The sequence below is a fragment of the Triturus cristatus genome, chromosome 3_1, assembly GCF_964204655.1.
Source record: "Triturus cristatus chromosome 3_1, aTriCri1.1, whole genome shotgun sequence".
In the NCBI taxonomy this organism is placed as follows: domain Eukaryota; kingdom Metazoa; phylum Chordata; class Amphibia; order Caudata; family Salamandridae; genus Triturus; species Triturus cristatus.
The window spans coordinates 607,764,718-607,792,140 of record NC_140583.1 but is presented as its reverse complement, the minus strand read 5'-3'; the positions used below and the strand labels follow the sequence as shown (position 1 = coordinate 607,792,140).

General features: G+C 46.4%; 1 protein-coding gene across 10 annotated transcripts in view; it reads right to left on the bottom strand.

Moving 5' to 3' along the window:
* Positions 1-2,764: 2,764 nt before the first annotated feature.
* The window catches only part of MEF2A (myocyte enhancer factor 2A), a 707,982-nt gene continuing 683,323 nt past the window's right edge, over positions 2,765-27,423 (bottom strand). For all 10 annotated transcript variants that reach the window (XM_085644526.1, XM_085644528.1, XM_085644525.1 and 7 more), the window contains one exon: positions 2,765-8,663. In XM_085644526.1, coding sequence (XP_085500652.1) covers positions 8,288-8,663 — 376 coding nt within the window. In that variant the 3' untranslated portion in view covers positions 2,765-8,287. The remainder of the gene's footprint in view (positions 8,664-27,423) is intronic.

Sequence of the window (27,423 nt, the reverse complement as noted above, 5' to 3'; positions counted from 1 at the left end):
CAGAGGAATTCTCTAATGAGGTAGAAGAGACACTGAAGGAAGCAGAGGAAACCACAATCTCCTGGGCCAAAAAGGTTCCACCACTACTATCTCGGCTGTTTCCCTCTGAATATTTAACAACAAAGTATTTATTAAAGGAAGCAGAGGGAAGATATAAAGGAGCTCGCAAGGCCACAGAATGGACCAGGCATCCACTCCCCATGCCCCCCCATTGTTGGATTTCAAAAACAGAATTGTGTCTGCTGTGTGTTTTCTGCGAAGGCAAGGCATGACCTGGCCATGCGCTGCAGGGAATTGCATTTATGGTTGGCAATTAAATATTACTTTACATTAACATGGACCCTACAACATACACTTCATGGGTAGCCGAGTCCATGTTGACTATGAACCACAGATAAAAGGGTAACCTAACCTGCACACGGTGTACTCTATGGAGAGAGTTTACTCTGTACCACACAGTTTGCAGACAGTTAGACTCTCATAAGAAATACATCACAGAGTATTATAAAGTCTCTAATACCCACAGTGAAATTCTCCACGGCTGGGCTGCCGTGATAAACATCGTTCCACAAGTACGAGGAGCTCTGTAACGCGTCAGGCTGGAACTTTAATTGGAATGCAGGTTGCAGTTTTTGTTGAAATAAATGCTTTCACAAGCAAGCTGCTGTTCGAGTGCATCCTTGCTCTAGGGGCAACTTGTGGAACAATGTTTATCGCGGCAGCCCAGCCGTGGAGGATTGCACCACCCTGGCATTAAGGGGGCCACGAGGTTGGAATCATGTCAGAAGCTAAAAGTGGAACAGCAGCATTTTAAATTGAAAAACGAACTTGCTCTCTGAGGCCCATTGGAGGGCTGAAAATCTGCAACAACCTGAGAGACATCACCCATTTGGGCAGGTATTTTTTGGCACACACTACAGATCCCAGAAGGCAATGCTCATTAGAGAGCGGGTAACTAATCATTCAAAGGTGTGTCAGCTTGTGAAACTCAATGTTGAGCCTTTGAGAAAGAAGCAAGGAGCTCTGAAACGCGTCAGGCTGGAACTTTAATTGGAATGCAGGTTGCAGTTTTTGTTGAAATAAATGCTTTCACAAGCAAGCTGCTGTTCAAGTGCATCCTTGCTCTAGGGGCAACTTGTGGAACGATATATATATATATATATCTCTCTCACCAGAATAAACAAATACACATAAGGTTAACATATATATGTTCATAAGTTGTGTTCATTGCACTTTGGCAAGGGTGAAAGTCTTAAGTCCAACATTAAGACTATTACATTAGTTCTTATCCTCGTCACATTTCTTACGCTTGCGGACATACAAAATCAGGCAATTTAGAGGTGTTGCCCATTTTACTCACTCAAACACTTGAAAGTTGTACACATATTTTAGATGTTTGATTGAAATGGACAGAATGATGCTTTCTATTTGATTTGCAATTTGTAACAAAAACATTTAGAACAACTGTTCTCAGCACACTGATCTATGCGGATTAGTGGTGGAGCAAAGAACTGGGGGCACACCTACTAAACTTTCACAAAACGCAGGGCAGCAAGCGCAGTTGCTGCACTGCGCTGTGTGGAAAGGAGGCAGCAGAAATGTTCCATTTTACCAAGATATGGAGCATTCCTGCTCTCTGCTGGCGCACTCTGTGCTGCCTACTGCATGTGGAAAGCATTGCCGGCATTCAGCTTGTTGTGGGCCAGATCTCCAGAGTATCACTGTGGGGTGACTCCAGCCCTCGTTACTCTCTTGAGGGGTGTCACCAATACTTCAGAGGGAGCTTGACCACCTCACTAGGATGGGTGCGTGTTGGGAGGACCATGCCTTGGGGCCTCTGGCTCCTGCCTACTCATGCACCAGGGCACAGGCCGATCAAGGCGTGGCATTGAGCCTGTGAGGAGTTTTTCGGACAGTCAGCCTGTTGTTTCCCTGGTTACACAAGGGAGTTGTCTCTCGGGCCTATCCTCCACTCCAGGACATTGCCACCAGACCCAGTTCTGCCGCTGCGGTCACTGCTCATTGTGTCAGGCGCCAGCATTGTTAACTTCACAGCAAGGCCATGGCCTTCCTTTGGCATTCCTAGAGCAGCTCCGGGGTGGGCGCCGCTTGTCCTTTGGGTGCCCAGATGGTTCACACACTCGTGGGCAGCAGCATGTGGGGTGATGGAGCACGGTCCTCCAAGGATCACTGCGCCTATGGGCCCGATTACAAAGGAGCACAGATTCACATGTTCAGCTCTACCACTGTTGTGGCCACCGCTTCACCTTGAAACTAGCCAATTGTTGATTAAGTCATCCTAACGTGGAAGAAATAAGGCGATGGAAAAAAAAAGTAACAAGCAAGGAAGGCACCATGGAAAGAATGGCAATCATTTAAAAAAAAAAAAGAGGCAGGGTTCCGTCTTCAGCAAACAGTTGAAAACAAGGAGCTGGTGTGGGTGCAGCTTTCAATTACGACTCTAGCTCACACGGTAGTCCAGTTGTTGCTAGTAGGAAAGAGTCAGGCCACGGAGAAATGGTTGGTAGTCCAAAGCCTCAACATCCTATTTAATACTGAGACTTCTGCTACTACCATCATTCTTTTCAAGGAATGCTTTAACTGACCACATACATAAAATCCCCACACAAGAATGTATCGAGTAGGAACTACTGTTAGCTCAAAAGGAGAAAATACGAGCAACCATGGCCATATAAGAATTGCATGCTAAACAAAAAGGAGCAAAGATAGAGGGAGCTGTTGGTAAAACATAATGGAGTCCGTATTACACAGAGAAGGTAGTATTTTTACTTAGTTGAATGCAGGATACAAATATTTTACAACAACCGCTAGCATTTACTCAACCATTTGATAAAATGTCCACTACAATATTTAAGGTCAGCAGTAGAGAGAAGGAAAAAAACATTTGGAGAAAATGTCTCTTAAAAGGTTACATTTTCTTGGCTGGCAGTCAAGTCCTGCTCGAGCTCCCATGAGTTGAGGGTCAATTAACCACTAACAGCTTCCTTTGTGAACTGCAACAACGTATTTACACGAAATGCACAAATCTTTTTTAAAACGTTATTTTCAGAACCAAAGCAGCATAAAACAGGCTGCATAAAACGTACACTGGAAAATGTTTGTAAAATCTCTTATGGACCAGAAGTTCTGCCCCATCTCCCCCCAACACAACTAATTAACAGCAGGTGTCGTTTTACATTTTTTTGAATACCGATTTAATGCTTGGCTACTAATCAATACCAATTTTCAACGTGTATGGCTATCATTTCCTTTGTTCCTTTCATTACATTTCTTTCCAATTAAAGCACACACCATTTGTTTTAAGGCTTGTTATTTTAACATTGTAAGAACAGGAAAACTCATTTTTGACTGCAAAAAGTGACTTGTATAGATTAGATTAATTTACTGAAATTGATTAAAAGATGCCACACTTTTTGTCTTTTGGTTAATAAATCAAATTAACAGTTTGTTACGTTATCATCCTCCTTTACAAAAGCAACACTTTACAGATGCCTACAAAAATAATATTTCAGTCTTACTTAGTGTTTTTCTCCCTCACAAGGGAAAGATAATCTGAGATTAATGGTATATCGTTCACTCGATAGATCTTGGATGGACAGATGCAATAGATTAGCAAACAGTTGCTTCTTTGCTTCTGCACCTCTACCTGCCAGAGCCTTCAACAGTAAAACTCGCTGAAGCTGAACAGTCATGAGACAGGAATCACATATTCTTTACTCGGTTTGAGGCAGGTGATGGGGCGTCTGGCCTTTAGGAGTGCAGCTCTGTGGACATAGTCACAAGAAGACATAAAAGTCCTATGAAGCGAGCACCTGCTTAACAACCCTGCATAGAAGTAGTGAGACTGTAGAGACAATCTACAAAGCCATATATTAAGGCACACAAAAAACATAGTCCGTACGCTTTTCTTTCCTTATTCTATTGTCTATGATGATCACTTAGATATTGTTCCCACTCTAGTAGTGTTACTTTGCTGAGAATGAAAAAATATGGAACACGGAAAATTTGAGATGTTCAAAAAAGGAAACCTACTTTAATAAGTGTAGTTTGTGGGTTCACATCAAAATGCACAACACTACTGGGTGTTACGAATATATATATATCTCCTGCATCCTGGCTGAAAATAAAATAAACATTCTCTTTAATTCGCTCCAGTGAAGGAATGTGGGAGCCTAACTATACTCCTACCCTACTCCCTCGTCCGGACTTCCCCCATCGAGGACATCAGTGCACAGGTTTACTACAAAGTGCGCTCATAAAATGGATTAGAGTGCTAAAGAGTGTTTAACTCTAGCCCGCATGAATGCACAAGAGATCTAGTTCAAACCTGAAAATGTTTTTCACTGCTTATGTGAAGAGTTAAAAATACTAGGGGAGCATAAGTCATAATTTGCTGTAGCATAATTAAGCAAAATTATGTGATATTACGCAACAAGTGTAACTTGGAATTTATGCACTCCACTGCCAAAATGGACTCAAGGATGCCTTTGGTGCTAAGAAAATAGCACTAAATGCAACAGAACAAGAACAGCAGCAGCCAATCTTGGGAAGCCATTTTTGGTACACATTACTCAGAATAATGCGAGCTCGCATAATTGCGTCATTTTCGGTAATTCTGCATCACAAGAATAATGCAAAATTACTCCAATTACTTTGGCGTAATTAAAATTATGCCAGGCCTCCAATACAAAACTTGCAGGGTTTGTGGCCAGTTGCTACTACATTTTCGTCTGGGTGTTTCAAGTTAAGACGTGCAGATCCAATGGGCTGCTAATGTTTAAAACAATTCTACAATGTGCAGATGGCTATTTTCATTAGTTGGTGTGGAAAAAGCATTGAAATGTTTCTCTTTATATCAAGGATTTCCAGTGTAGGACTTAACCTTGAAATTACCACGAATCGTGATGTGTGAAGATTAAGACTTTTTTGTATAATTCAGCGAGACGCCCATCGTGGGACGGGTATGTCCAGATGTGGGACTCGTGTACACCTTGCCTCTGGAATCAAGCTGCACCGACCGATGAGCCCTAACAATTGTAAAAACGGTCTTTGGTTGCTTGTGTTACGGCTCAGGGAGAACCTGGCTTGGCAGTTTGGGGTGGACTGTTCCTATTGGAGCAGGGTCAAGACTGATTTGCATAGGACTAGGTCCAAACTGAGGTTGCATGATGTGCAAAATGACAATGGATGGTGATGCGGCTCACTGTATTTACTAGTGGCTGAGATTATTTCAAGCAATCAATTCAGCACATTTTTATGTACTTCAGTGTGAAAAATACGAGATGAACTAGTTCTCTAAAAATCCAGAAAGACAGGAAATAAACGTATTTTTTTTAAGACGTGCAGCCTAAGCTAATGTTGTGTACAATGTGCCATTCGACTGAGTTGGTTCTCTCCTTTACCGTTGCCTTCTGAATCCAATAATTTTCTATTTCTTTTTAGTTTCTGTAAAACTCGAGGTTTTAAAACAGTGTATTCCTCATATGTACATAAGCTATCCATACTAATACTAGGCGGATATCTGTTGGAAGAGAACAGCCTCCTTGTATATCTAGGAGCATACCAAATTGTTTTATTATGAAAATGACATTTTAATTAAAACATTTTACAGAAAACATAGTAAAATGAAAAACAAAATAGTTACATCGCATATTTTAAAGTGAATATCACTGTAGGTGGTCATCAAAGGACTGATAAATAGCACTGCTGCGCTAAGAGTGACTTAATAAATTAACAAGTATAATCTTTGCCCAATGCCTCCAGTCAAGTTATGATCATTTTTATTGTCTTTGTGTGTATAAGCTAACAAAAAACGAATGCCTGTGAAAGCGTTAAACTGCATCAAACCAAGACAGTACTGATATTTCTTGCACATTACAAGGTAAATAGTGGAAAACATATGATAGTGGGAGACTGTGCTGTGCAACGTCTACAAGAGAATCTCAGAGCCGTTGACTATTCCATGAATGGGAAGGTCCATGGACAGAAGATTAATTACAGACCCACACCCTTTCAGAGCAGTGCTGTGAGGGAAGAAATCAAAATAATATCCAAACTTTCACTAAAACAACCAGGTAGCCAAAACATCATAATCAGTGCCTCTAGGAAGTTAGGTGGCACGGTAAAGAACTGGTGGCAACCGTGTGCTACTAAGTCAGAGATGCTACCAGTATGACATGTCCGTGTATTCGGTCAAGTGACAAAAATTGCATCAGAATAGAAGAATTTACTTTCCATTTTATGTTGATTGAGCGATATAACAGTCGGCACATGGAATTTTACGGCCATATCAATGGTGCACTTGTTGCAAGGTTCAGTATTCCTCTTTCACAGCACCCCTAGTTTACAGTCCATAGTTCTGAGGGAAAGGCAGACAAGTTTATTTTTCCGTGATCCTTAAATAGTTAAAGATGGGTGAAGTGAGAGAGTTTAGGGTTGCGCACTCAACTCAATGCCAATCACTTGAACAAGCCACCATCCATCTCCTATGCACCATTTGAGAGGTCTACATGATGTTTTTGCTTTCACTTTTCATTCAAAGACGTCGTATTTCTCAGGCTGAAGTGGTCTTTATCTGAATTTCGAGAAGCAGAAATATTTTGTTTGAAAAGTACTAACAAAACCCTTTCCATCTCTCTTCTATGGATAACTGAGGGATGATCCCTCTTCTACTTGCCTTTTCCATGTCAGTTGAATGTTTCTATTTAGAAGGCAGTCATTACATAACAGTACATTTCTAAATTCAGCTACAGTACTCTATGTTTGTGGGACGAATTAAACCTCAGCTTGGATTTACCATTTTATGTACATACATGGGTGAGAAACATTAAGCAAGCCTTAACAATATAGTACAGAGATCACAACTGCACATCACACATTTTACCAGTAGTGAGGGGACAAAACTGTGTGCAACTCTCCTAATAAAAGTCTGGAAAATAACATCAATAATTACATTTCAAAGAAAGCACGGTATTCAAAATAAAAGATAATATTAAAACATTTAACACGCTGCCTAAAACTGTGAATTCACCCGATTTTTTCAAGTAGGCAAGAATCCCACACAAGTTTGAATATGGTGATGATATACTGGCTATGTAACTACACCAAAGAGGATCAAGATAAACATATAAATAGATATATTCATACACATATACCTAAATATATGATACTATATTCGCACAAAAGAAGAGTTTGTCTCACATTTTAATTTGCAAAAAGAGTAACAAGTATTCATGGCTTCATTTCCCCCCACCCCTCCAAGCATATCCCTGCAAGTAGTTTTGTCTTTTGAAAGCAAACATTTAAAAAAGTTGATAGAGAATAAATCTATACTCTACAAAAAGCTAGAACGTACAGCTTTGGCTTATATAAATAATTCATAGCAGAATGCCATCTTTAAAAGTATAGAACTTTATATATAGTCATCAATTCATTGGGGTATAGTCTTCTTTAATATAAAATATACAGGAGCTAAAATCCATTTTTTATCTCTTTAAGATATAGATGTAAAAAGACATCTCCAACATGTTCCAATTATAACTTAATATATTAATTTGTATTTCTTTTAATGCTCTATTTGTGTCTAGGATACTATTTTCTCAATATTTCATGCGTGCTCTCTATATTTCTCTTTCGCGTGCTTATTCCTAATTTTTAAAAACTGTTTCTTCAACTCTTTCTCTCCAAATTCTATTTCCCTTGCACGTGCAAAACAAATTTGGTAGCATCAGCCCTTTTCATGCACACACTGTGCACGAGAGACCCATGCTACATGTAGGGTTACGTGAATTATCTACAGTATTGCTTTCTTCGTTTCCTGCAGTTTTGAAATCCAACCCCCACGCCACTCTGCTGTTCCAACGCCGCCTCGTTGCTCAACCACACTCCGAGTCCGCATTCAAGGAATCCATCTGAGCAGTCCTGCTCAGTCCTTGGTGTGATAGGACTACAATGGAGAGGAAAGGTTTCTTTGCAAAATTGCAATATATTTATTTAAAAAATCCAAATAAGTGCCAGATAAAGTCTAAGGTCATTTTTAAGCACCGGGAAGCCTCTGCAGACATATCAAGAGTTCGCAGTAGGTATCCGTTAGTCCTGTGCATGACGCGCACACAAACACACACAAAAACACACATGTATATTATATTCCTATGCATGTGTATGCGTATATGTGTAACTAGATTTGCCTCATGTCCTTATTTATCAACTTGGATATCTCTGGACAGTTTATATTTGAAACCAAAATAATGGAACCACTTTTGAGGTCTTAAGTCACCCAGGTGTCCATCCTCATGCGCTTCATGGAGGGGCTTTCTCTGTCATCGGAGTTGGAGGGTCTTCCAAGCCCCATGGGTGAATGGAAATCATTCCTTGGATCTTCCCGATCACTGCCATCATACGAGCTACTGGAGCTGCTGAGGCTGTCGACTGGGGAACGTCCCATTTCCTGCCTAGATTGGTGGAGCTGCTGATGCTGTTGATGCTGCTGAAGCTGTTGCTGATGTGCTGGCTGATGTTGCTGCGAAGGGAATCCAGATGGTGGTAGGCGGTCCCGGGGAGGGGAAATTGGTTCGGATTTGATATTGACATTTTGGTTGGTACTAATGGATAAGCTTGATGCCTGAGGTAACTGCCCTCCAGCTCTGCAGAGAAAGATAAGACAAAATGATTACAAATAGTTCTGCACCAAATTGTAATTGAACATTTAATCAGTGCTCTAAGTGACGACATAATCGTTTGACGAAGACAAGCAGAACAAGAGAAGATTTCTAAAAACTGAGAAAACGTGAGGTGTACAAAGAAAGGGCGATAAAAATGAATAGGCAATGAACTTAAGAGAAAATAAGTGGAAATAAAGACTAAAAACACTGGCAAACAGGAATGAACGGTAAGAATAAAAATCAGCACTATCATGTCACACACGCATTGTGCAGAAAGGAGGACACTAGGTAGAGAATGAAAAAATGTGATTTGAGAAGTGTGGGTAGGATTCACATAGTTTAGATGACAAAAAGAAAGTATGTACTATTTGCGGTCAATGCAAGGATACATGCCACCCTGTTAAATTACTTGCCTTATAATATTATTATAATAATATTGCTTTCAATGCTGTCCGCACCCCCAGATGCAGACACTCGAGAGTGAATTTGTTGCGACCAGTTTGAAGATTACTAGACTTTAGATCTTAATAATGGTTTGAATCTAATCACAGACCAGTGAGATGGGGAGGGTCGGTGAGGAATCTGTGGCTAGTTAGCCTCTACCAGAAAGAAGGTTACCGAAGGGAGGTATCTTGTTCTTCTGACACAGACCTCTAACCACAGATTTCTCAACTTTTGAATAGGTACCTAATGGAGGCAGGTCTGTGAATGGACTCAAACTAGAAAGTCATGTAGGACCAAAGTGGCAAAATGCCCTTCTCGGCACACTTGACTGTCCAGACAATAGTGCCTTGTGAATGTATGGAGGGACGCCTGCATAGCTGCCTGGCATATGTTTAAGACAAGGACTCTGTACGCTAGCACAGTGGAAGCAGCTTTGGCCCCTTGAATGAGCACACAGTCTTTCTGCAGGCTGCTTTTGAGGCCCATGCTTAGCAGATCTGAATGCAGAGCATGGTCCAGCAGGAGATGGTTCTATTCTACACAGCTTTGCCTTTCTTTCCCCATGAGCAAACCCTACAAAGACCTTATAGTCCACCGTTTTTACAAGAGAACGGTAGATTAATTGGCTTGGAAGGGATTAATCTGGGGAGTGCTGTACCGGTAGGGATTAATCTGGGGAGTGCCGTACCAGACTACAAATCTGTCACAATGGCAAGCATATACAGTTTTCATCAAGGGACACCTGGCTGCCAAGATGACATCAAACATCTCTGGAAGAAAGTCGAAGGTGTTCAGCGGTCGCTGCTCAATCTCGAAGCACGAAGATGTTGTAGGGATTCTGCTGGGAAGCAGAATTTTGCCTTGGGAGAATGTAGGGACTGAGTCTCTCCCACGTCAGTACCTGTAGGCCCAAATCAGACTAGCTCAGTGCCTCCCCTGAACTCATAACCGTTCCAGAGTAGCAGGTGATTCTGGCAACCCTAGAACATGAACCTCTAGTCCCTAAGGGAACTGTAGAAAAAGATTATCACCTTTCGTTCTCACTCCTGCATGTCCACAGTAAACAAGGAAAGACATGAAAGGAGTTTATAATATTTTTATTGAAACTATATTAGTCTATTTTGAAGCAAGTGCGCTGCTATTAGTAAACAAATACAACTTAGCAACGTAATCAACACTACTAGCAGGCTGTAAACAATGAACAACCCGACCACGGCAACTAAAGATCTATCTAGGCCTACCCTCACTATGTGAGCACAGGGATAGATTAGTGATCTCTTGGATTAGAACCAGACCCCATGCCTGGCGTTTGTAGTTAGATGGCCCGCATCAGAGGTGTAAACTCAGTTTACATAAGGTTGCGGCCTCAGTTCTAGGACTGGTCTCTCTGCTGTAATTCTCCTCTCTGCTCTCCAAGGGAGCGAGACATGGTTTACATGATGAGAACTATTGTGTTATAAAACTGCAGCTGTGCTACCGTGTTGTGTTTGAAAATGTTAGGAGATGTTGCTGACCGGCCACAAGAAAACAGTAGCCATGTTGTTCGACCTTGTACGAAATATTCAGACTGAAGCCCAAGAGTCACTGAATAGCAAATAATATGTGCAGTGTACTTCTAAAATAATATGTCACAAAAACGAATGTATTGTGTGGCTGTGCAAAGTAGTGGCAGCCTAAACCAGCCAACACGTGCAAATAAAGGAGAACCAAATTGGGCCCAGAAGGGAAATTACTACAAAGATTGAGATTTGCCAAGGCTCAGGTGCAGAACTCTGTCCTGCTGCTCCAATAACGGGTCCTTCCAGAGGGGCAGCCTGATCGGAGGACAGATGCTCAAGCCAGGAGTGAATGATACCATACTCTCCATACCCAACCAATAGGTAGTAAGATTACTTGGGCCCAGTCAGTGCCGATCTTCTTGAGAACTCTGGGCAGGAGCGGTATCAGCAGAAAGGCATTCAGGAATCCCAAGTTCCACTTGAGGTAGAACGCTTATGAGTGAGATACGCATTGAAAATTCCAACACACAGAAGCGCTAACATTGCACATTCTGGGGGGGGTGGCAAACCGACCCTGGGTCACCTACGGGTGTAACTGCCACTCATGATCCGCTTAGTGCCAATGGCTGAACTCGTTCACCCGGACATTCAGAGATCCTGCCAGATGGTTCACCATCAGGAACATTCCTTGGTTGTCCTGACACTTCCAGAGGTGCAAGGCTTCCCGGCAAAGCGTCTGTGACCCCACCCTGCTATGTTTGTTCCAGTACCACATGGCAGTGGTGTTGTCCACGAGTACCTGAACCAGCTTCCCCTTGGTGGACGGAAGGAGGGCTTTTAGTCCCAAGCGGATGACCCTCTGCTTCAGTACATTTATATAGACTCCACTGGAGACCAGGGGACTCTGCTCTCTACCTCTCCCAGGTGGCCGCCCCAGCCCTGAAGAAATGATTCGGTCATCACAGTCAGCTCTGGGTGGGAGAGAGATGTGCTGTAGGCCCAATGGTAGACAAGCAACCACCACTGCAGATCCTTTGTAGTCTTTTCTGAAATCAGAACATGGTCAGAGAGGTCCCCTTGATGTTGGGCCCACTGAGAATTCAGGGCCCACTGTGTAGCCCAAATATGTCTTCTAGCCCGCTCCACCAGCAGTATGCAGGTGGCCATTAGTCCCAACAGCCTCAGAGTAGAGCTCATTGGAATCGCGGACTGAGATTGAAAGATCGGGCTCACAGCCTGAATGTCCTGGACTCTTTCCTGGGGGAAATGCACAAAATGCTGTTGTCTGGAGGTGGACGATGACTGCCTGGGCGAGCCTGCCTTCAACAGCAAGTTGTCAAGATGGGGGGGAAGACCGGCACCCTGGACTTCCGAAGATGTGCTGCCATCACTTTCGTGAACACCCGAGGGGCACTTGTGAAGCCAAAAGGGAGCACAACTAACTGAAAATGCTTCTTTCCCACCATGAACTGCAGGTAACACGGATGGGCCAGTAAGACGGGTATATGGAAATAGGCATCCTGCAGGTCCAACGCTAGCATCCAGTCTCCTGGGTCTAAGGCAGACAAGACCTGGGCCAATGTGTGCATTTTGAATTTCTCGATCATGAAGAAGTTATTGAGAGGGCGCAGGTCTAAAATAAGTTGCAGGGCTCCAACTTTCTTGGGCACCAGAAAGCAGGAATAGCAACCACAAAGTACTTCTAGCACTTCTCTTGACAGCCCCTTTGGTCAAAAGGGCTAGCACTTCCTGCTGCAAAATAGAGATGTGGTACTCCATCACTTGCTGGGGAAGGGGGTGGGGAGTTGGAATGTGCAGCGGGTGTAGGAGAGTAGGATCTGCTTCACATGGGTACCCCCACTTTTTGCTGGTGTTTCACTGTTTTTCGACCTTAGTCTGGCTGTGGCCCTGCTAATCAGGACCCCAGCCTAGCTGCTTCCTCTCTAAAATGGTTTCCATGTACATCTCTAATTGGATTCTGGAGTGCCTTATGAGTCCCTAGTATATGGTATTGAATATGCTACTTACCAGTATGCATCTGTTCTTGGCATGTAGGGCTGCTGACATTCATATCTGTGCATAGATCGCCGCCTAGTGTTGGGTCCGGATGTTTGCACGTTGTTGTCCTGGAAGAGTCTTCGAAGTATCCTGGGATAGGTGACTCCTCCCCTGGACTACAGTGCGCATGGGCATCCTCTCCATCCTCAGATTGTTTTTCGCCATTGTGGCAGTGATGGAGTAGATACAGAAAGTGATGACCATGCTTACAGTAATTCTGAGAGCTGCAGCTGCTACAGGTGCCGGGGAGGAGGGAGGGCAATATGAATGTCAGCAGCCCTACATGCCAAGAACAGATGCATACTGGTAAGTAGCATATTCAGTTCGAGGCATGTGGGCTGCTGAATTCATATCTGTGCATAGAATATATAGCAGTACCCTCTATTAGCGGCGGCTACCAGTGCCAGCTGCAGCGGTCTGAAAAAGAGTTTTGAGAACAGCCTGTCCTACAGCTGCCTGCTGTTTTGATTGCACATCTACACAATAGTGTTTGGTAAATGTGTGTGTAGTGGACCAGGTGGCTGCTCTACATATATCATGCAAAGGAATGTTTCCAAGGAAAGCCATGGAGGCCCCTAACTTACGTGTTGAGTGGGCTCGTGGGGGAATCGTTAATGTGCGTTTAGCCTTTTGATAGCAAATTTGAATACATTTAACGATCCATCTGGCTATACCTGCTTTGGAGATGGCGTTACCTTTGTGGTGTGGGGCAAAGGCAACGAAAAGTTGTTTTGTTTTCCTAAAGACTTTAGTCCTGTCGATATAGTACATGAGGGCTCTCTTTACATCCAGTGTATGGAGTGCTCTTTCTGCGACAGTTTGTGGGTTTTGAAAGAAAACAGGCAGTTCAATAGTTTGATTCATGTGGAACTGCGATATTACTTTGGGCATGAATTTGGGGTTGGTACGTAGTACGACCCTGTTGGCGTGAACCTGTATGAATGGCTCTTGAATGGTTAGTGCCTGGAGTTCACTAACTCTTCTTAACGAAGTGATTGCCACTAGGAAAGCTACTTTCCAGGTGAGGAATTGAATCTCGCATGAGTGGAGAGGTTCGAAGGGTGGACCCATCAGTTGGGTGAGGACCAGGTTGAGGTTCCACACCGGTGCTGGTGGGTGTCTTGGGGGAATTACTCGTTTAAGTCCCTCCAAGAAGGCTGTGATGGCAGGCACTTTGAATAAAGAGAGGTGCTGCCTGTTTTGGAGATAGGCTGATATTGCGGTCAAATGGACACGTATTGAGGTGTATGCCAGATTGCATCGGTACAGGTGTAGGCGGTAACAAATTATGTTGTGGATGGATGCGTCTAGCGGGTTAATGTCAGTATTATTGCAATAAATGACGAACCTTTTCCATTTGGCTGCATAGCAAGCCCTGGTAGTGGGTCTCCTGGCCTCCTTAATGATGTCCATACAGTCAGGTGGCAGGTTTAGGTAGCCAAACTCTAGGACTTCAGGAGCCAGATTGCCAGGTTCAGCTGTTGCGGATCTGGGTGCTGAATCTCTCCATGGTTCTGCGTCAAATGCGCGGGTTTGATCCGCAGTCTTTGATGGGGCACCACGGAAAGTTCGAGAAAGGTGGTGTACCATGGCTGGCGTGCCCACGTTGGAGCAACCAGGACGAGTGTGAGTGAGTGTTGTCTGAGTTTGCGAGCCACCAGCGGTATCAATGGTGCTGGGGGAAAAGCGTACGCAAATCTGCCGGACCAGTTCATCCATATCGCATTGCCCTGCGACTGCGGATGTAGGAACCTGGCGGCAAAGCTTTGGCATTTTGCGTTTTCGCTTGTGGCGAATAGGTCTATCTCTGGGTGACCCCACTGCTGGAAGTACGGTTGGAGTATTGATGGGTGTAACTCCCACTCGTGCATCTGGTGACTGTGTCTGCTGAGCAGATCCGCCATCTGGTTGTCTTTGCCGGGGAGATGTTCCGCCATGAGGAACATGTTCCTCTGAATGGCCCACTTCCACATGCTCTGAGCCAGATGAGACAACTGTGGAGAGTGTGTTCCTCCCTGCTTCTGTATGTAGTACATGGCAGTCATGTTGTCCGTCCGGATCAACACGACTTTGTTGCACAAGTGTACTTTGAATGCCTTCATGGCTAGGAAGATTGCCATCAGTTCTAGAAGGTTGATGTGCATCTTCTTTTGTTGTGTTGTCCATAGTCCCTGCACTGTGTAATTGAGTACATGAGCTCCCCATCCCTGGAGAGACGCGTCCGCTGTCAGTATTATTTGTGGAACAGGCTCTCGGAACGGTCGGCCCTTGCAAAGGTTTTGTGGATTCCACCAATGCAGAGAGTTGTATGCCCGACCGCTCACCAACACTAGGTCTTTTAGTTGCCCGTGAGCCTGAGTCCATTGACGTGCTAAGCACTCCTGAAGCGGGCGCATATGTAGTCTCACGTGTGGGACTATGAAAATGCAGGAGGCCATCATGCCTATCAGCTGCATGAACACTCGCGCGGGAAGGGAGTGTTGGGGTTTGAACTTGGAAATCAGCATTTGCATGCTGTTGATCCTCACTAAATTTGGCTGAGCTGTGGCTGCCAGAGTGTCTATGGTCGCACCCAGGTACTGTTGTACGTGTGCGGGTTGGAGATGTGATTTTGGGTAATTTAGTGAGAACCCCAGGCTGTGAAGGAGGTGAATGGCGCGGGACATGTGGCTGGCGCATTGCTGGGCTGACTTTGCCTGAACAAGCCAGTCGTCCAGGTAAGGGTAGACATGAGTGTGTTGCCTCCGTAAATGTGCAGCCACTGTAGCTAGGCACTTTGTGAAGACCCTGGGCGCTGTTGTCACGCCGAAGGGAAGAACCTTGAATTGGTAGTGCTGCCCCTGAATAGTGAACCTGAGATATTTTCTGTGTGATGGGTGAATGGGTATGTGGAAATACGCATCTTTGAGGTCTAGCGTGGCTATGAAGTCTCCCTGGTTGAGCAGTGGGAGGACTTGTTGGAGGGTGAGCATGTGGAAATGCTCTGAGAGGATGTAGCTGTTGAGGGGTCTCAGGTCTAGTATGGGTCTGAGTGACCCGTCCTTCTTTGGTATTAAAAAGTACAGGGAGTACACCCCCGTACCGTGCTCGTGGACGGGTACGGCCTCTATTGCGCCTTTTTGCAGCATACTTAGCACTTCCTGCTGTAATAGCGCTAAGTGCTCTGAGGACATAGGACGGTGTTTTGGCGGTATTGTGGGTGGAGTTGAGGTTAATTCTAGGCAGTAACCGTGTTTTATATTATCTTTGACCCACCTGTCCGTGGTGATGGAGTTCCACGTGGACAGGAACCTTTGTAGCCTTCCCCCGACAGGTGTTATGTGGTCGGGAGGAAGGGAGAGGGCGTCACTGTTTGTTCTTGGGAGAGGATCTGGTATTGCCGTATCCGCGTCCTCTGCCCTTTGTGCTTGAACCACGATATCCACCCCGGGTGTTTTTATCGTAGGTACTTTGGGTGTTGCCCTTGTTGTAGGTTTGCTGTGACCCCTGTCCTCTACCTGCTCCTCTATTTCCGGGGCGACGAAAGGAGCCACTCCGAAAGGTCTGCGTTTGGAGAGCCCCCATGGACTTTGCAGTGTCTGTGTCCTTTTTTATTTTTTCTAGGGTGGTGTCAACCTCTGGTCCGAATAAGTAGTCTGGGTTGACCGGCTGATTGAGGATGTTATTTTGAACCTCCGGTTTGAATCCGGAGATTCGTAACCAGGCGTGTCGCCGTAACATGACGCTAGTGTTTATTGCTCTGGCAGCTGTGTCTGCGGCATCCAGTGCACACTTAATGGATGCGTTAGTGAGGAGTTGTCCCTCCCTGATAAGGATCTCTGCTCCCTCTTTGTATTGGTCAGGGAGATGTTGTATCATAGTGTGCGCGATCGTAGCGAGCTAGGAGCGCCTGAGTATTGGCAATACGCCATATGTTAGCTGCCTGGGCTGCAACCCGTTTGCCGGAGGTCTCTAGCACCTGGGACTCTTTGTCCGTGGGAGGAGCATCCCCAGTTGTCTGTGAGTGCGCCCGTTTGCGAGCATTGGCGACTACGATGGAATCCAGAGGCAACTGGCCTCTAATGTAGGTAGGGTCCCCAGGCGCCGACCTATATTTCTTGTCGATCCTGGGGTTTATTACTCGTGCCCTGGTGGGTTCTTTGAAAATGTCCTTTGCTGGTTTGAGGACACCTTTCAACATGGGTAGAGTTTTGATATTCCGTTCTGAGGATGCGAAAGTATCCATTAGAAAATCGTCCTCGATTGTGTCGGAGTGGAGTTGCACACCATGATTGGCCGCAGCACGTTCAATAAGGGCGTTGAATGCGGCAGTGTCCTCTGTGGGAGACGTTTTCGCGCCATATAGCTGCGTGTCCTGTGAATCCATATGTGCACCCGGGTCTGCAGGGTCATCCCAAGCCTGATCAGGGTCCTGTTGGCCGTCAGGGTCCATCTCTCCGGGGTAGGGGACGTGGTCACCCATGTAGTCCTCCAAAACGTCGGTTTCGGAGTGTGTCGGAGAGAAGGACTGTGGATCTTGGTAAGAGGTATGAGAGGTTCGTAAAGAACTGGTTCCGAATCCACTGGCAGCTTTTTCTTTAGAGGGATCCGGTAGGAGTCCAGAGCTGGCTCGGAAGTTATCCTCCGCTTGTGGAGCATCATTCTGCCGGTGTCGGCATCGATGATGTGGGATGGTGACGTCTCCGTAGGAGAGCGTTCGGCAGGCGTGATCCTAGTGTGGGTGACACGTGTTCTGATTTCGAACAGTTTGGGTGCCGTGGACGGCGGCAGGCCAAAAGTGATGTTGGCCGGTGCCGGAGAAGCCTTTTGAGCCTTTTTCGGCTCGGAGCCTGAAGGGTCCTGTAGGGCTGCCTTTTCTTTAATGCGTTGCAAGGACGCTGCAACTTGCCGCACCTGTAACGCCGACGGTTCTTTGGCGCCGACCGGTTCTGTAGAGGCAGGCGTGGACTTTTTCGGCGCCACGGGGTCATCGAGTCGAGGAGAGGTAGTAGCTGTCGACGGCGTCGATGATCATGCCTTTGGTGCTGCTTTCGAAGTAGTGTGAGACGCAGCAGCTATTTTGACCTTTGTGGCTGGAGCCGATTGTTTCGGTGCCGGGAGCCGAGGCGGTTTGGCGGCACCGATGGCCTTTTTCCGTGTGTCGGCACCGACGTCGGCTGCTGCGAGCTCGGCACCGAAGTCCCGTTTGGTGCGGTCGGTGCCGACGGGTTTGGCTGGCGTCGAAGGTGTGGTGGGCCTCGATCCGACCAGTGTTACTTTCAGTTTCGGTTTCTGTGGAACCGATACGGCTTTCGGTTTCGATGAAGGGAAACCAGTCGTTTTGAGTAGTAATGGCTGCCGCTGAATGTCCGAGGCCGGGCCAGAGGGCGGGGCCGAAGAACTGCGGGATAGGTCTTGGGTAAGGCCCGAAGGCGATCCCTCGACCGGAGCCATAGACTGACGCACTGGGATATCCTCCGTCTGTACGGGTAGGCCTTGCTCGTCACCGGAGCTACTCTCTTCGGCCCCTAAGGCCTCATTGTAGTCTCCTACCTCGGTGTCGGCTTCGTCTCTGTGAAAGAGTCGTTCGAGGTCTTCCGATCCGGAGTCGTGTGCGGAAGCGGGGCTGGAGGGTAGGTTCTCCACGTCTTCCACATCTTCGTCCTCGGCGCTGAAGATGTTGGTCGGGGCCGGTGCCGCTTGCTGCGCTTCAAGTCTCGCAGCTCGTCGATTCCGGAGAGTCTTTTTGGATCGGAATCGGGCACAGGCCATACATGTGGACTCGTCGTGATCCGGTGAAAGGCATTTGTTGCACACCGGGTGGACGTCGACATGGGGATATTTCGCATTGCATACAGGACACCGCTTGAATGGTGTCCTCGATTCCATCGTCGAAGTCGGGTCGATGGTCGGATATGATGCGAAAAGAGTTGATCTTGAAGTTAGTAAACTAACAAATAACTATCGATACCGATCGGGAACAGTACCGACGCGAACTAAAGGCCTTTTGGCCCGAAAAAAGTTTTTCCTAACTTGAGTCAAGATAAGCACATCCGAACCCAATGGCGGAAAAAAACAATCGGAGGATGGAGAGGATGCCCATGCGCACTGTAGTCCAGGGGAGGAGTCACCTATCCCAGGATACTTCGAAGACTCTTCCAGGACAACAACGTGCAAACATCCGGACCCAACACTAGGCGGCGATCTATGCACAGATATGAATTCAGCAGCCCACATGCCTCGAACACTATGTACCCAGGCCTACCAGGGGCTGAAGCATGTATTATGCCACCCCTGGGAAGCACTCCAAAATGACACCACAGGTCTGCTACTGCAGCCTGGGTAAGGTGGTGCACCTATATCACTACCATTGCGCACACACACATAAAACCTATAAGTCACTCCTATGGCAGGCCTTAACAATCCTGAAGGCAGAGTGCTTGGTTTTTATGTGAGGGGGTGCCCCTGCATGAGCAGAGCCCCTCTGCAGCGTTCGGAGTACCTCCTCTGATGCGGTTTGGTGTGCAGCCTGACCATATACTCAAGTGCATTATAACCTCGCGGTAAATGCTAACTTTGGACTGGCTGCACGGAATCATGTCGTGTTTGGTGTCAAACACTTTGGAATGCTACCCCCACCGCCAGTTCTGGCGGCGGGGGTAGCATTCCACCCTTCTAGAAGGAGAGACATGTTCACACTGGTATACCCGGTAAAGACTTTCTAAAGCCCTGGCAGGCCTTAACAATCCTGAAGGCAGAGTGCTTGGTTTTTATGTGAGGGGGTGCCCCTGCATGAGCAGAGCCCCTCTGCAGCGTTCGGAGTACCTCCTCTGATGCGGTTTGGTGTGCAGCCTGACCATATACTCAAGTGCATTATAACCTCGCGGTAAATGCTAACTTTGGACTGGCTGCACGGAATCATGTCGTGTTTGGTGTCAAACACTTTGGAATGCTACCCCCACCGCCAGTTCTGGCGGCGGGGGTAGCATTCCACCCTTCTAGAAGGAGAGACATGTTCACACTGGTATACCCGGTAAAGACTTTCTAAAGCCCTGGCATCACAAAATGGATGCCACTGCCACAGACACGGGTCTGGCCTCCTGCTGCGGACCGAAACTCCGGCAGGGGAGGCCTGGACAATAGGTTTTCCTGTCCCAGGGAGGTGTAACCACCTACCTAGACGGGCAGATGTGTATTGGGGCTGGGCGGGAGCACTCTCTAGTGCTTTGAAGTCCTGCACTGGGGTCACACTTGGTGTCCCTGTGCGTAGTCCAGTTCAAACCGGTTGCAGGGGCTACCTGCTCCGGCGCCAAACTGGACAAAGGAAATGGGTGTAACCACCCCTCTTTCCAAATCCTCCCATAGGTGGGTCCCCAGAGTATGTCCAACCCCATATCTTAGTAGAAGTATAGGAATCCAGTCCTTGAGACTTTAGATTACCCTGGATGAAACTCTGCAACATATATCCTGGACCTTCGACTTTCTATTTCGACTAGAAGACGGAAGAAATCTCCCTTGGGGTCAAGGAGTGACTCCCCTGCTTGGCAGGCACCAAAGAAGCAACTGTCCGGTCTGCAACTCTTAAGCTCCCGCCGGACGCCCAAGTCTTTGCATCACCAGAGGTGGATTTCCAGACTTCCCCCTAGGCTATCCTGAGTCCACAGCGAAGCTGAGGCCCGTGGCTATCATGAGTGACGTGTAACTGTGACCCCTGGACACTGTGAACTTTTGCCGGTCCATCATCTTCCTGGTCTTCCTCGAAGTTGTGCTCTGGGCTCCGAGTAGCCCCAGCCTTGGGCACCTACAGCACCGAAGATCTCTGGCCTCCACACAACGAGTGACCCGTTGGCCAGTTTCTAGTGCGACTGCTCGAGGCTCCTTCGCGATCGCTAGCCCGTTGGCTAGTGGGCCCCCACGAAGGCAACTCATTTTCTGCTTGGGCTTTCCTGGTTGCGCCAGACGTGCCCTGACTTACCCTCGCTAGGTGAGTCCCCCAGACCTTGCTGGTCTGCACCGACATCGTTCTATTTCCACTTGACTTGCCGTTGCCAAGGCTTGTTGGGTCCATTCTGGTCGCCGACACCGCAGCACTCGACAGACTTCGTGGGACAGCTCGAATCCAAGTCCAAAAGGGTTCGCTAGTAGTCATCCCCCAAGTGTCCTTAAACTCTTAATTTCCAACCGCGACTTTCCCCATAGAAGTTAACGGCAATTCGCGGCTGTATTCTCACACTGCATGCGTCCCCCGTGGCTACCCTGTGTCACTACCTTGGGTGGTTCCTTGTGGTCCAAGCACTTCTACAGGCTCTAGGCCTTGTGCCTAGTTCAGTCGTGGTTCTTATACCACTTTATTGGTATATGGTTTGGTACGCCCCTAGGGCCCAAGGTGTATTTGTGCTTTTACTGTTGAATACTGACTTGTAACTTAAGTACTTCGAACTCCAGCCTCATAAAGAGACTAGAGGGGTGTGTTTTATCTTAAATACATATATTTAAAATATATACCTGGTATGGTTATCCTTTCATTTGGTCATTCAAAAGATTATATACTGGTAAAACAAGCTGCTTTACATTCCTTCGAGACTTAGCCTGAAGGCTGCTCTCCATAGCTACCACTAGGATAGCTTTCAATAAAGGTTGTCTTTAACCTATCACCATAAGGGGTTGTTTGGACTGGTACAAGGTGCCCACTAAGTAGCGGACAGCATATACCAGGCCAAGTTCTCACAGCATGGCAGAAAGGAAGGGTTACAAAAAAATGCACAGGCGAACAATCTGTAGTTCAAAGTTACTGCCTGCCAGTCAGGATAAAATCAGTGGATTCTGCCTCCAACGTGGTGACTGTGCTCCAGTAATGGCACACTAAAGAGGTTTGGCATGTTGGGCTGCAGGGGCAGAGGGGGCGCAGACTGAGCAGCTCGTTGACTGCAAAAGCACTGGGTTCCCTGTGGAGGCTGACAATAGGGAGTACCACGGACATTGTCACAAAAAGAGTGGTGGATCTGTTGCAAGTGGTGAGGTGAGGCAGAGCCCCCAAGAGTGTGCAGCAGCCCTGCTCTCCTTAAAACGCTCTAAAGTGGAATCAGGTTCATACCCATACCGAAGGGTCTCAGCGAAAGGCATAATCAGGGAGGACTAAACATTGCTTGAAAACCCAGTTGATCACAGCCATGCATGTTGGAGAATGGCAACGGTAGCGCATATACCTCACAAAATTGAATTGGTGGTGTCCAAGTCCCAACAAATCGTGAACTTGGCCGCAACCTGACCATCTTGAATCCACTGAGCGAGAGCAGGCCGAAGGTCTTTGGGTACACCAGTGAGGACTTGTGCCAATAAAAACCAAAGGGCATAGGAGTAACTACCCAGCAAGCAGCTGTTAATTGATCTGAGACCACTAACTTCCTACAGGTCCTCGTACCAATTATCACCCTGGTAGGGTTGAGCAAATTCATCACCCAGGTAATAGTCATGGTCTTAATCCGCCCCAAAAAGGGAATGTAATGTCAGACCTGCGTCAACTCGGCATCAGAAAGAACAATCAAGACCTCCTCCACCGGCATTGATGGAGCGGTCATAGGCATTTTAAAGCCTGATGCAGGCACAGGCCAGGGTCGAAGTCGAGACAGAGGCAAGATGGGCTCATATGGCCCAACTGGCGTTGGGGCAGAGCTCGCAGGTGGTACTTCAGATGTAAGGTCTATCGACTCCTGAGGATACAAAAGTGCACCAGAGGGAGTCGGAAAGGATCTGACGATCTGTAGCATGGCTGGACAGAACTCTGTGTCAGAACTAACTGCGGGATTGGCTCCGAAGTCGACTGACTTCAGGAGCGAAATGAAGTGTGTAGCCCCCTCCACAATCAGGCGAATGAGTGTGGTGCGAGGGAACGGAATCCAGCTTTGATTTCTAGTGCTGCTTCTTAGACTTACCTGATTTTGACAGTGAGGAAGATTGACCCCTCAAGAAGCTTTGACGACTCCGGGAGCAAGACAGGGACAGAGACCGATCTTTGGATGTGGACCGAGACTTGGAACAGTTCCATCAAGATGTCTTTTTGTGCTTTATGTCGTAGAGCTTTACCTTGCGTTCCCTGATGGGCTTTGGGTTCATCCACACAGTAACTGCAGGCCTTGGAGTCGTTGCCTGACCTCAGACACCATAGGCATGCCTGGTGGGGGATCTGTCACAGACATTTGTTTTGCAACAGTCCCTACAGGGCTTGTAATCTGTTGTTTTGGAGGAAAACAGAAAAATGTCTGTAAGATGGATCTCCGCATCAGTGACTGGTGGCGCAAAAAGAAAGGAACTGACATCAGCGTGCGGGGTGGAATCTATATGGGCCCCACACGTAATTTCCAGAAATTAAAAGCATCAGCGCTGAGCCACCGATGGCACACTGAGGTACTACTGAAAAAGATCCATGATCCAGTCTGATGCCTGGGGAATATTCAAAAGGTGAGGAAACTGCTGCTATCAGAAACACAATCTGTCAATTACAATCCAGTGATATATTTCATATTTATATCATTCTCTTCCATACCACTAAATGAAGGTCTATCTTTATCCTGGTATTGTGCGAGTACTCTTAGTTAAATATTACTTTTTAATGCATAGCCCCAAATATCCAGTGTGCCATCAACCATCCATCCTGTGGAGCTGTGTATTATTATTATTCAGCTTGTAGAGTTCCTGGTTACTCCAACTGAGTATCTCCGCGCTAGAACACCAGCAAAACCACAGCAACTGGTCAGGACCACCCTCTAGCCTATGGCCCAAGGAGTACCAAGATAAGGCCTACTTTCGGCCCCTGGGGGGTACCGGAAGAGCCAAGTAAAAAAAAAAAATTCAGAACAGAATCTCCGATGGGCACGTCCTTAAATCAACAGATAGGTCATTCCAGGCCTTAGCCACAAGGAAGCCAAAGGAGCTCCCTCCAGCCCGTACCTTGCGCACCTTAGGCACAGTCATCTTTGCCGTGCCCAAAGACCTCAGGTTACGAGCAGATCAATATGCGGTGAGAAGGGGGTGCAGAAATCTTGGCCCTTTCTCGTTGAAGATCCTGTGGCCAAAACACAAGGCCTTAAAGGTGACCCTAGCCTGTATAGGTAGCCAACGTAATTCCCTCGAGGCCTCCCCCACCGAAGCCCGCCTAGGGATATTCAGAATTAGCCAAGCGGCAGCATTCTGAACCTTCTGCAAGATGTTCAGATTTCTTGTGGTCACCCCTAGGTAAAGGATGTTACAATAGTCTAGAAGGGACGTAAAAAGGGCCTGTACAATGATACATTTGGCATCTAGTGGGAGTAAGTCCAGGATTTTTCGCAGCATTTTAAGAATGCCAAAGCAGGCTCCAGCCACAGCTGATATCTGCTCTGAGTCGGAGAGGGTGTCATCGAACCATACCTTCAGATTCTTGACCTTGGCCTTAGGGGTCGGAGTAGGTCCCAACTCCTCCGGCCACCACAAATGTGACCATAAAGAGGGCTGCTTGCCAACTACCATCACTTCCAGCTTTCCCGCATTCAGCTGCAGGCAGCTGAGCTTCATCCAGTTAGCAAGCTCACCCAATCAGACCTTGAAATCAGATGCCGTTCCTGCCCCCTTTTGCTCCAGGGTAACAATCAACTGTGTGTCATCGGCATATGACACCAGTTTCACCCCATGTCTCAACACAACATCTGCCAGGGGGTGCATGTAGATATTAAATAAGGTAGGGCTAAGGGCCGAACCCTGTGGCACCCCTTGAGACAGAGGGCAAACTCTGTATTTAAAAGGATGTTGTAGAACCTGGAAGGAGCTGTTCTGCAGAAAGTGTTTAATCCACTCCCAAGTCCCGCCACCGATCTCGGCCTCCCCCAGCCGTTCCATCAGAAGGCCGTGGGAGACCGTGTCAAACGCAGCACTCAGATCCAGAAGGATCAGTGCAGTAGTTCTTCCCTCATCGGCTGTGGTGAAGCGGCCTGAAGCCAGACTGGGTTTCATGGAGAACACGTCTTTCTTCCAAAAACATAAACAATTGGCTATTTAAGTGTTTCTCTGCGATTTTAGCAACGTAGGGTAGCAAGGATATAGGTCTCAAGTTTTCTGAAACAGCAGGGTCTAGAGAAGGTTCTTTAGGAGTGGTACCACCATTGCATGTTTCCAATTGCTAGAGACCTGCCCCGAGCTAAAGGACATGTTCAAAAGTTTGGTGAGAACCGGTGCAATTACTTCTTTCCCTCACAATAAAAATTGGGTGCGGGGGAAATCGGATCCAAGGGCGACCCAGATTTGACTGCTTCCATACGTTTTAGGACATCACTTTCTTCAGGAGGTCGAAAAACTAACCTATCCTCAATCCTGGAATCTTCTATAACTGGAGCAGAGCTATAATTCCTGCTGCTTTCAGGGAAGCTAGAGTATATTTTTTCTATCTTACCCATGAAGAAATCTGCAACCTTATTACAATGAGTTGTAGAGGCAGGCAATGTGGCTGTTACACGTTCTAAAGAAGACAGTTGCTTCACTACGTTAAAAATATTCTTAGTGGAATTTTCTGCTGCTTCAATTTGCTCAGCATAAAACTCCCTACATACTCTCCTGATTTGTTGATGGTAAGACTTGAGTGCAGCTAAGTATTTCAACCTATTTTCATTTAGATAGTTCACCCTCCACCGGCGTTCAAGGCGCTTACATTCAGTTTTCAATAGTGCCAATTCCTCTGAAAACCTTTTCACAGAAGGGGTAATACGGGTGCTTTTACAGGGTTTCAAAGGTATTATGAAGTCCACTGCCTCCTTAATCCATAGAGAGACATGGTTCTCTGCTATCTGGATTTCGGGACCTAATTCTGGAATGCTTGAAGCCAGCTTATACCCAAAGGTGTCATGGATTAACACGGGCCGTTTCCGGACCATTATGGGCGCAGAACGCTTTCCCTGATTACAGGGAACCTTTCTAGGGTTCACCATCCTGAAAGGGAGGATATAATGGTCAGATCAGACTACGGGCACAGGTAATAGAGCTTCTACCTGAGCACTGTTAGTAAAAATATTGTCCAGAGTAAAACCCCTATTGTGCGTGGGAGTGTGGACCAATTGCTTTAGACCCATCGCCTGTTGTCCTTGAGTCAGCTCCTCGGTTTCTCTACTTTATGTTCCAAATGAAAATTCAAATGCCCCAGATGAATGAAATTGGGGTATCAGATAGTGTAGGGGGACACTGTCTCCGCTAAATCGTCAATAAAGGCTCTTGCCGGACCAGGGGGGTCTATAAATAAGGAGCCCTACAATTGAGCTTACACTATTGATAGCCAAATTAAAAAAGGCTGCTTCGCAGATAGACATTGTCAGTTTAGACATCCTTAACTGAAATTCTTTCCTAAATATCATGGCGAGGCTGCCCCCCCCCCCCCCGCCCCCCCCTGCCCGGATCTATCGACCCCAAGGATAGCATAGCCTTCAGGCAGCGCTTCCAAGATATCCGGAGCAGTTTGCTCATTGAGCCAGGTTTCCACTAAAAATAACCCAACCGGTTTTTGATCCACAAGTAGGTCGTGGATGTATCGACAAAACATTCTTTACTTTAGCTAATACTTCCTTTGGAAATATGGTTTGAAATCCCCAAAATCATATAATATCTTTTGCCCTCAGAGTGAATGGACAACTGGAAAAACTGCCTGATCTGAGCTGTTATCTAGGAAAGATAATGCTAGTGCTCAGGATCTTTATTATTTCAGAAGTGAGTTAACAGCCTCCTGAACAATTGGAAGGGAAGGCAGTAATCAGATAAATGAGAACAGTATCAGGAGCCACACCAAGGGGGAGACCCGACATTCAGATGTCAGGTGGCATAAATCTAACCAACAGGAAGCTTGTCTCAGAAAGAAACTCTCCATACCTATAATCGCTACAGAAAAAATATGGGATGAAACATGCCACCAAGAAGCTCCCACAATAGTTTCTTGGGCCCACTTTGCAATGAAAGCTGGGTACTTAAGGACAGGAGGCATTGACCCAAAGGTAGTTTTTGGGTCTAAAACTGAAAACAATCCAAGGAGTGACATTCCCTTTATAATGAGAAGCTGTGAGCCAGAACCTTTGCAAAATTACAAGAGACAAATTGTCTTCCTGAAAAGAATACAAATATATCTTCCTTTTCAGCATGATTTAAGGGCTGAAGATAATTGCTATATGTGGAAGTGGCAGTCCCCATTCAGTCTCCTGCCTTGATGTAGCTTCTGGCCCGTGATGTTTTGTGCTAAAATTTCAAAATATCTGAAAGTCAAGTGAACAGAAGGAGCTTCCTCGTGGGCTCAATCATTCTATAGTAGTTCAGTAGAGAAGTTCCTCAAGACTGACAGCCACTGCATATAACTGCTGTGATGAGAAAAACTGGATAAAAGGTGGCTCTAGACAAACTGTAGTAAATGACGGTCGAGCACACAGGGAGCCGATATATAATTTGAATTCAAATACAAGAGATTCAGGGAAACATCCCATCCACTTCATATGCTCCAACCCCTCCATATTGTTTTTTTTTTTTTTTGTATACTCCAACATAATCCTCCATGAACTTGGGAGGAACTACACTGCGCCCTGTTATACCTTCTTTACAACTCCCAGTAGAAATACACTTTTTTTTTTTTATTAAGGTTTGCAGGTACCACCACACAATTCTATTTAAATTTCAAATGCGGTTGTTACTAAGCTCACTGAATTTGGAAATAAGTCTACAACCCGGAAAGGTGCAGAGAACTTTAAAGTTCCACTTTTCTGTGG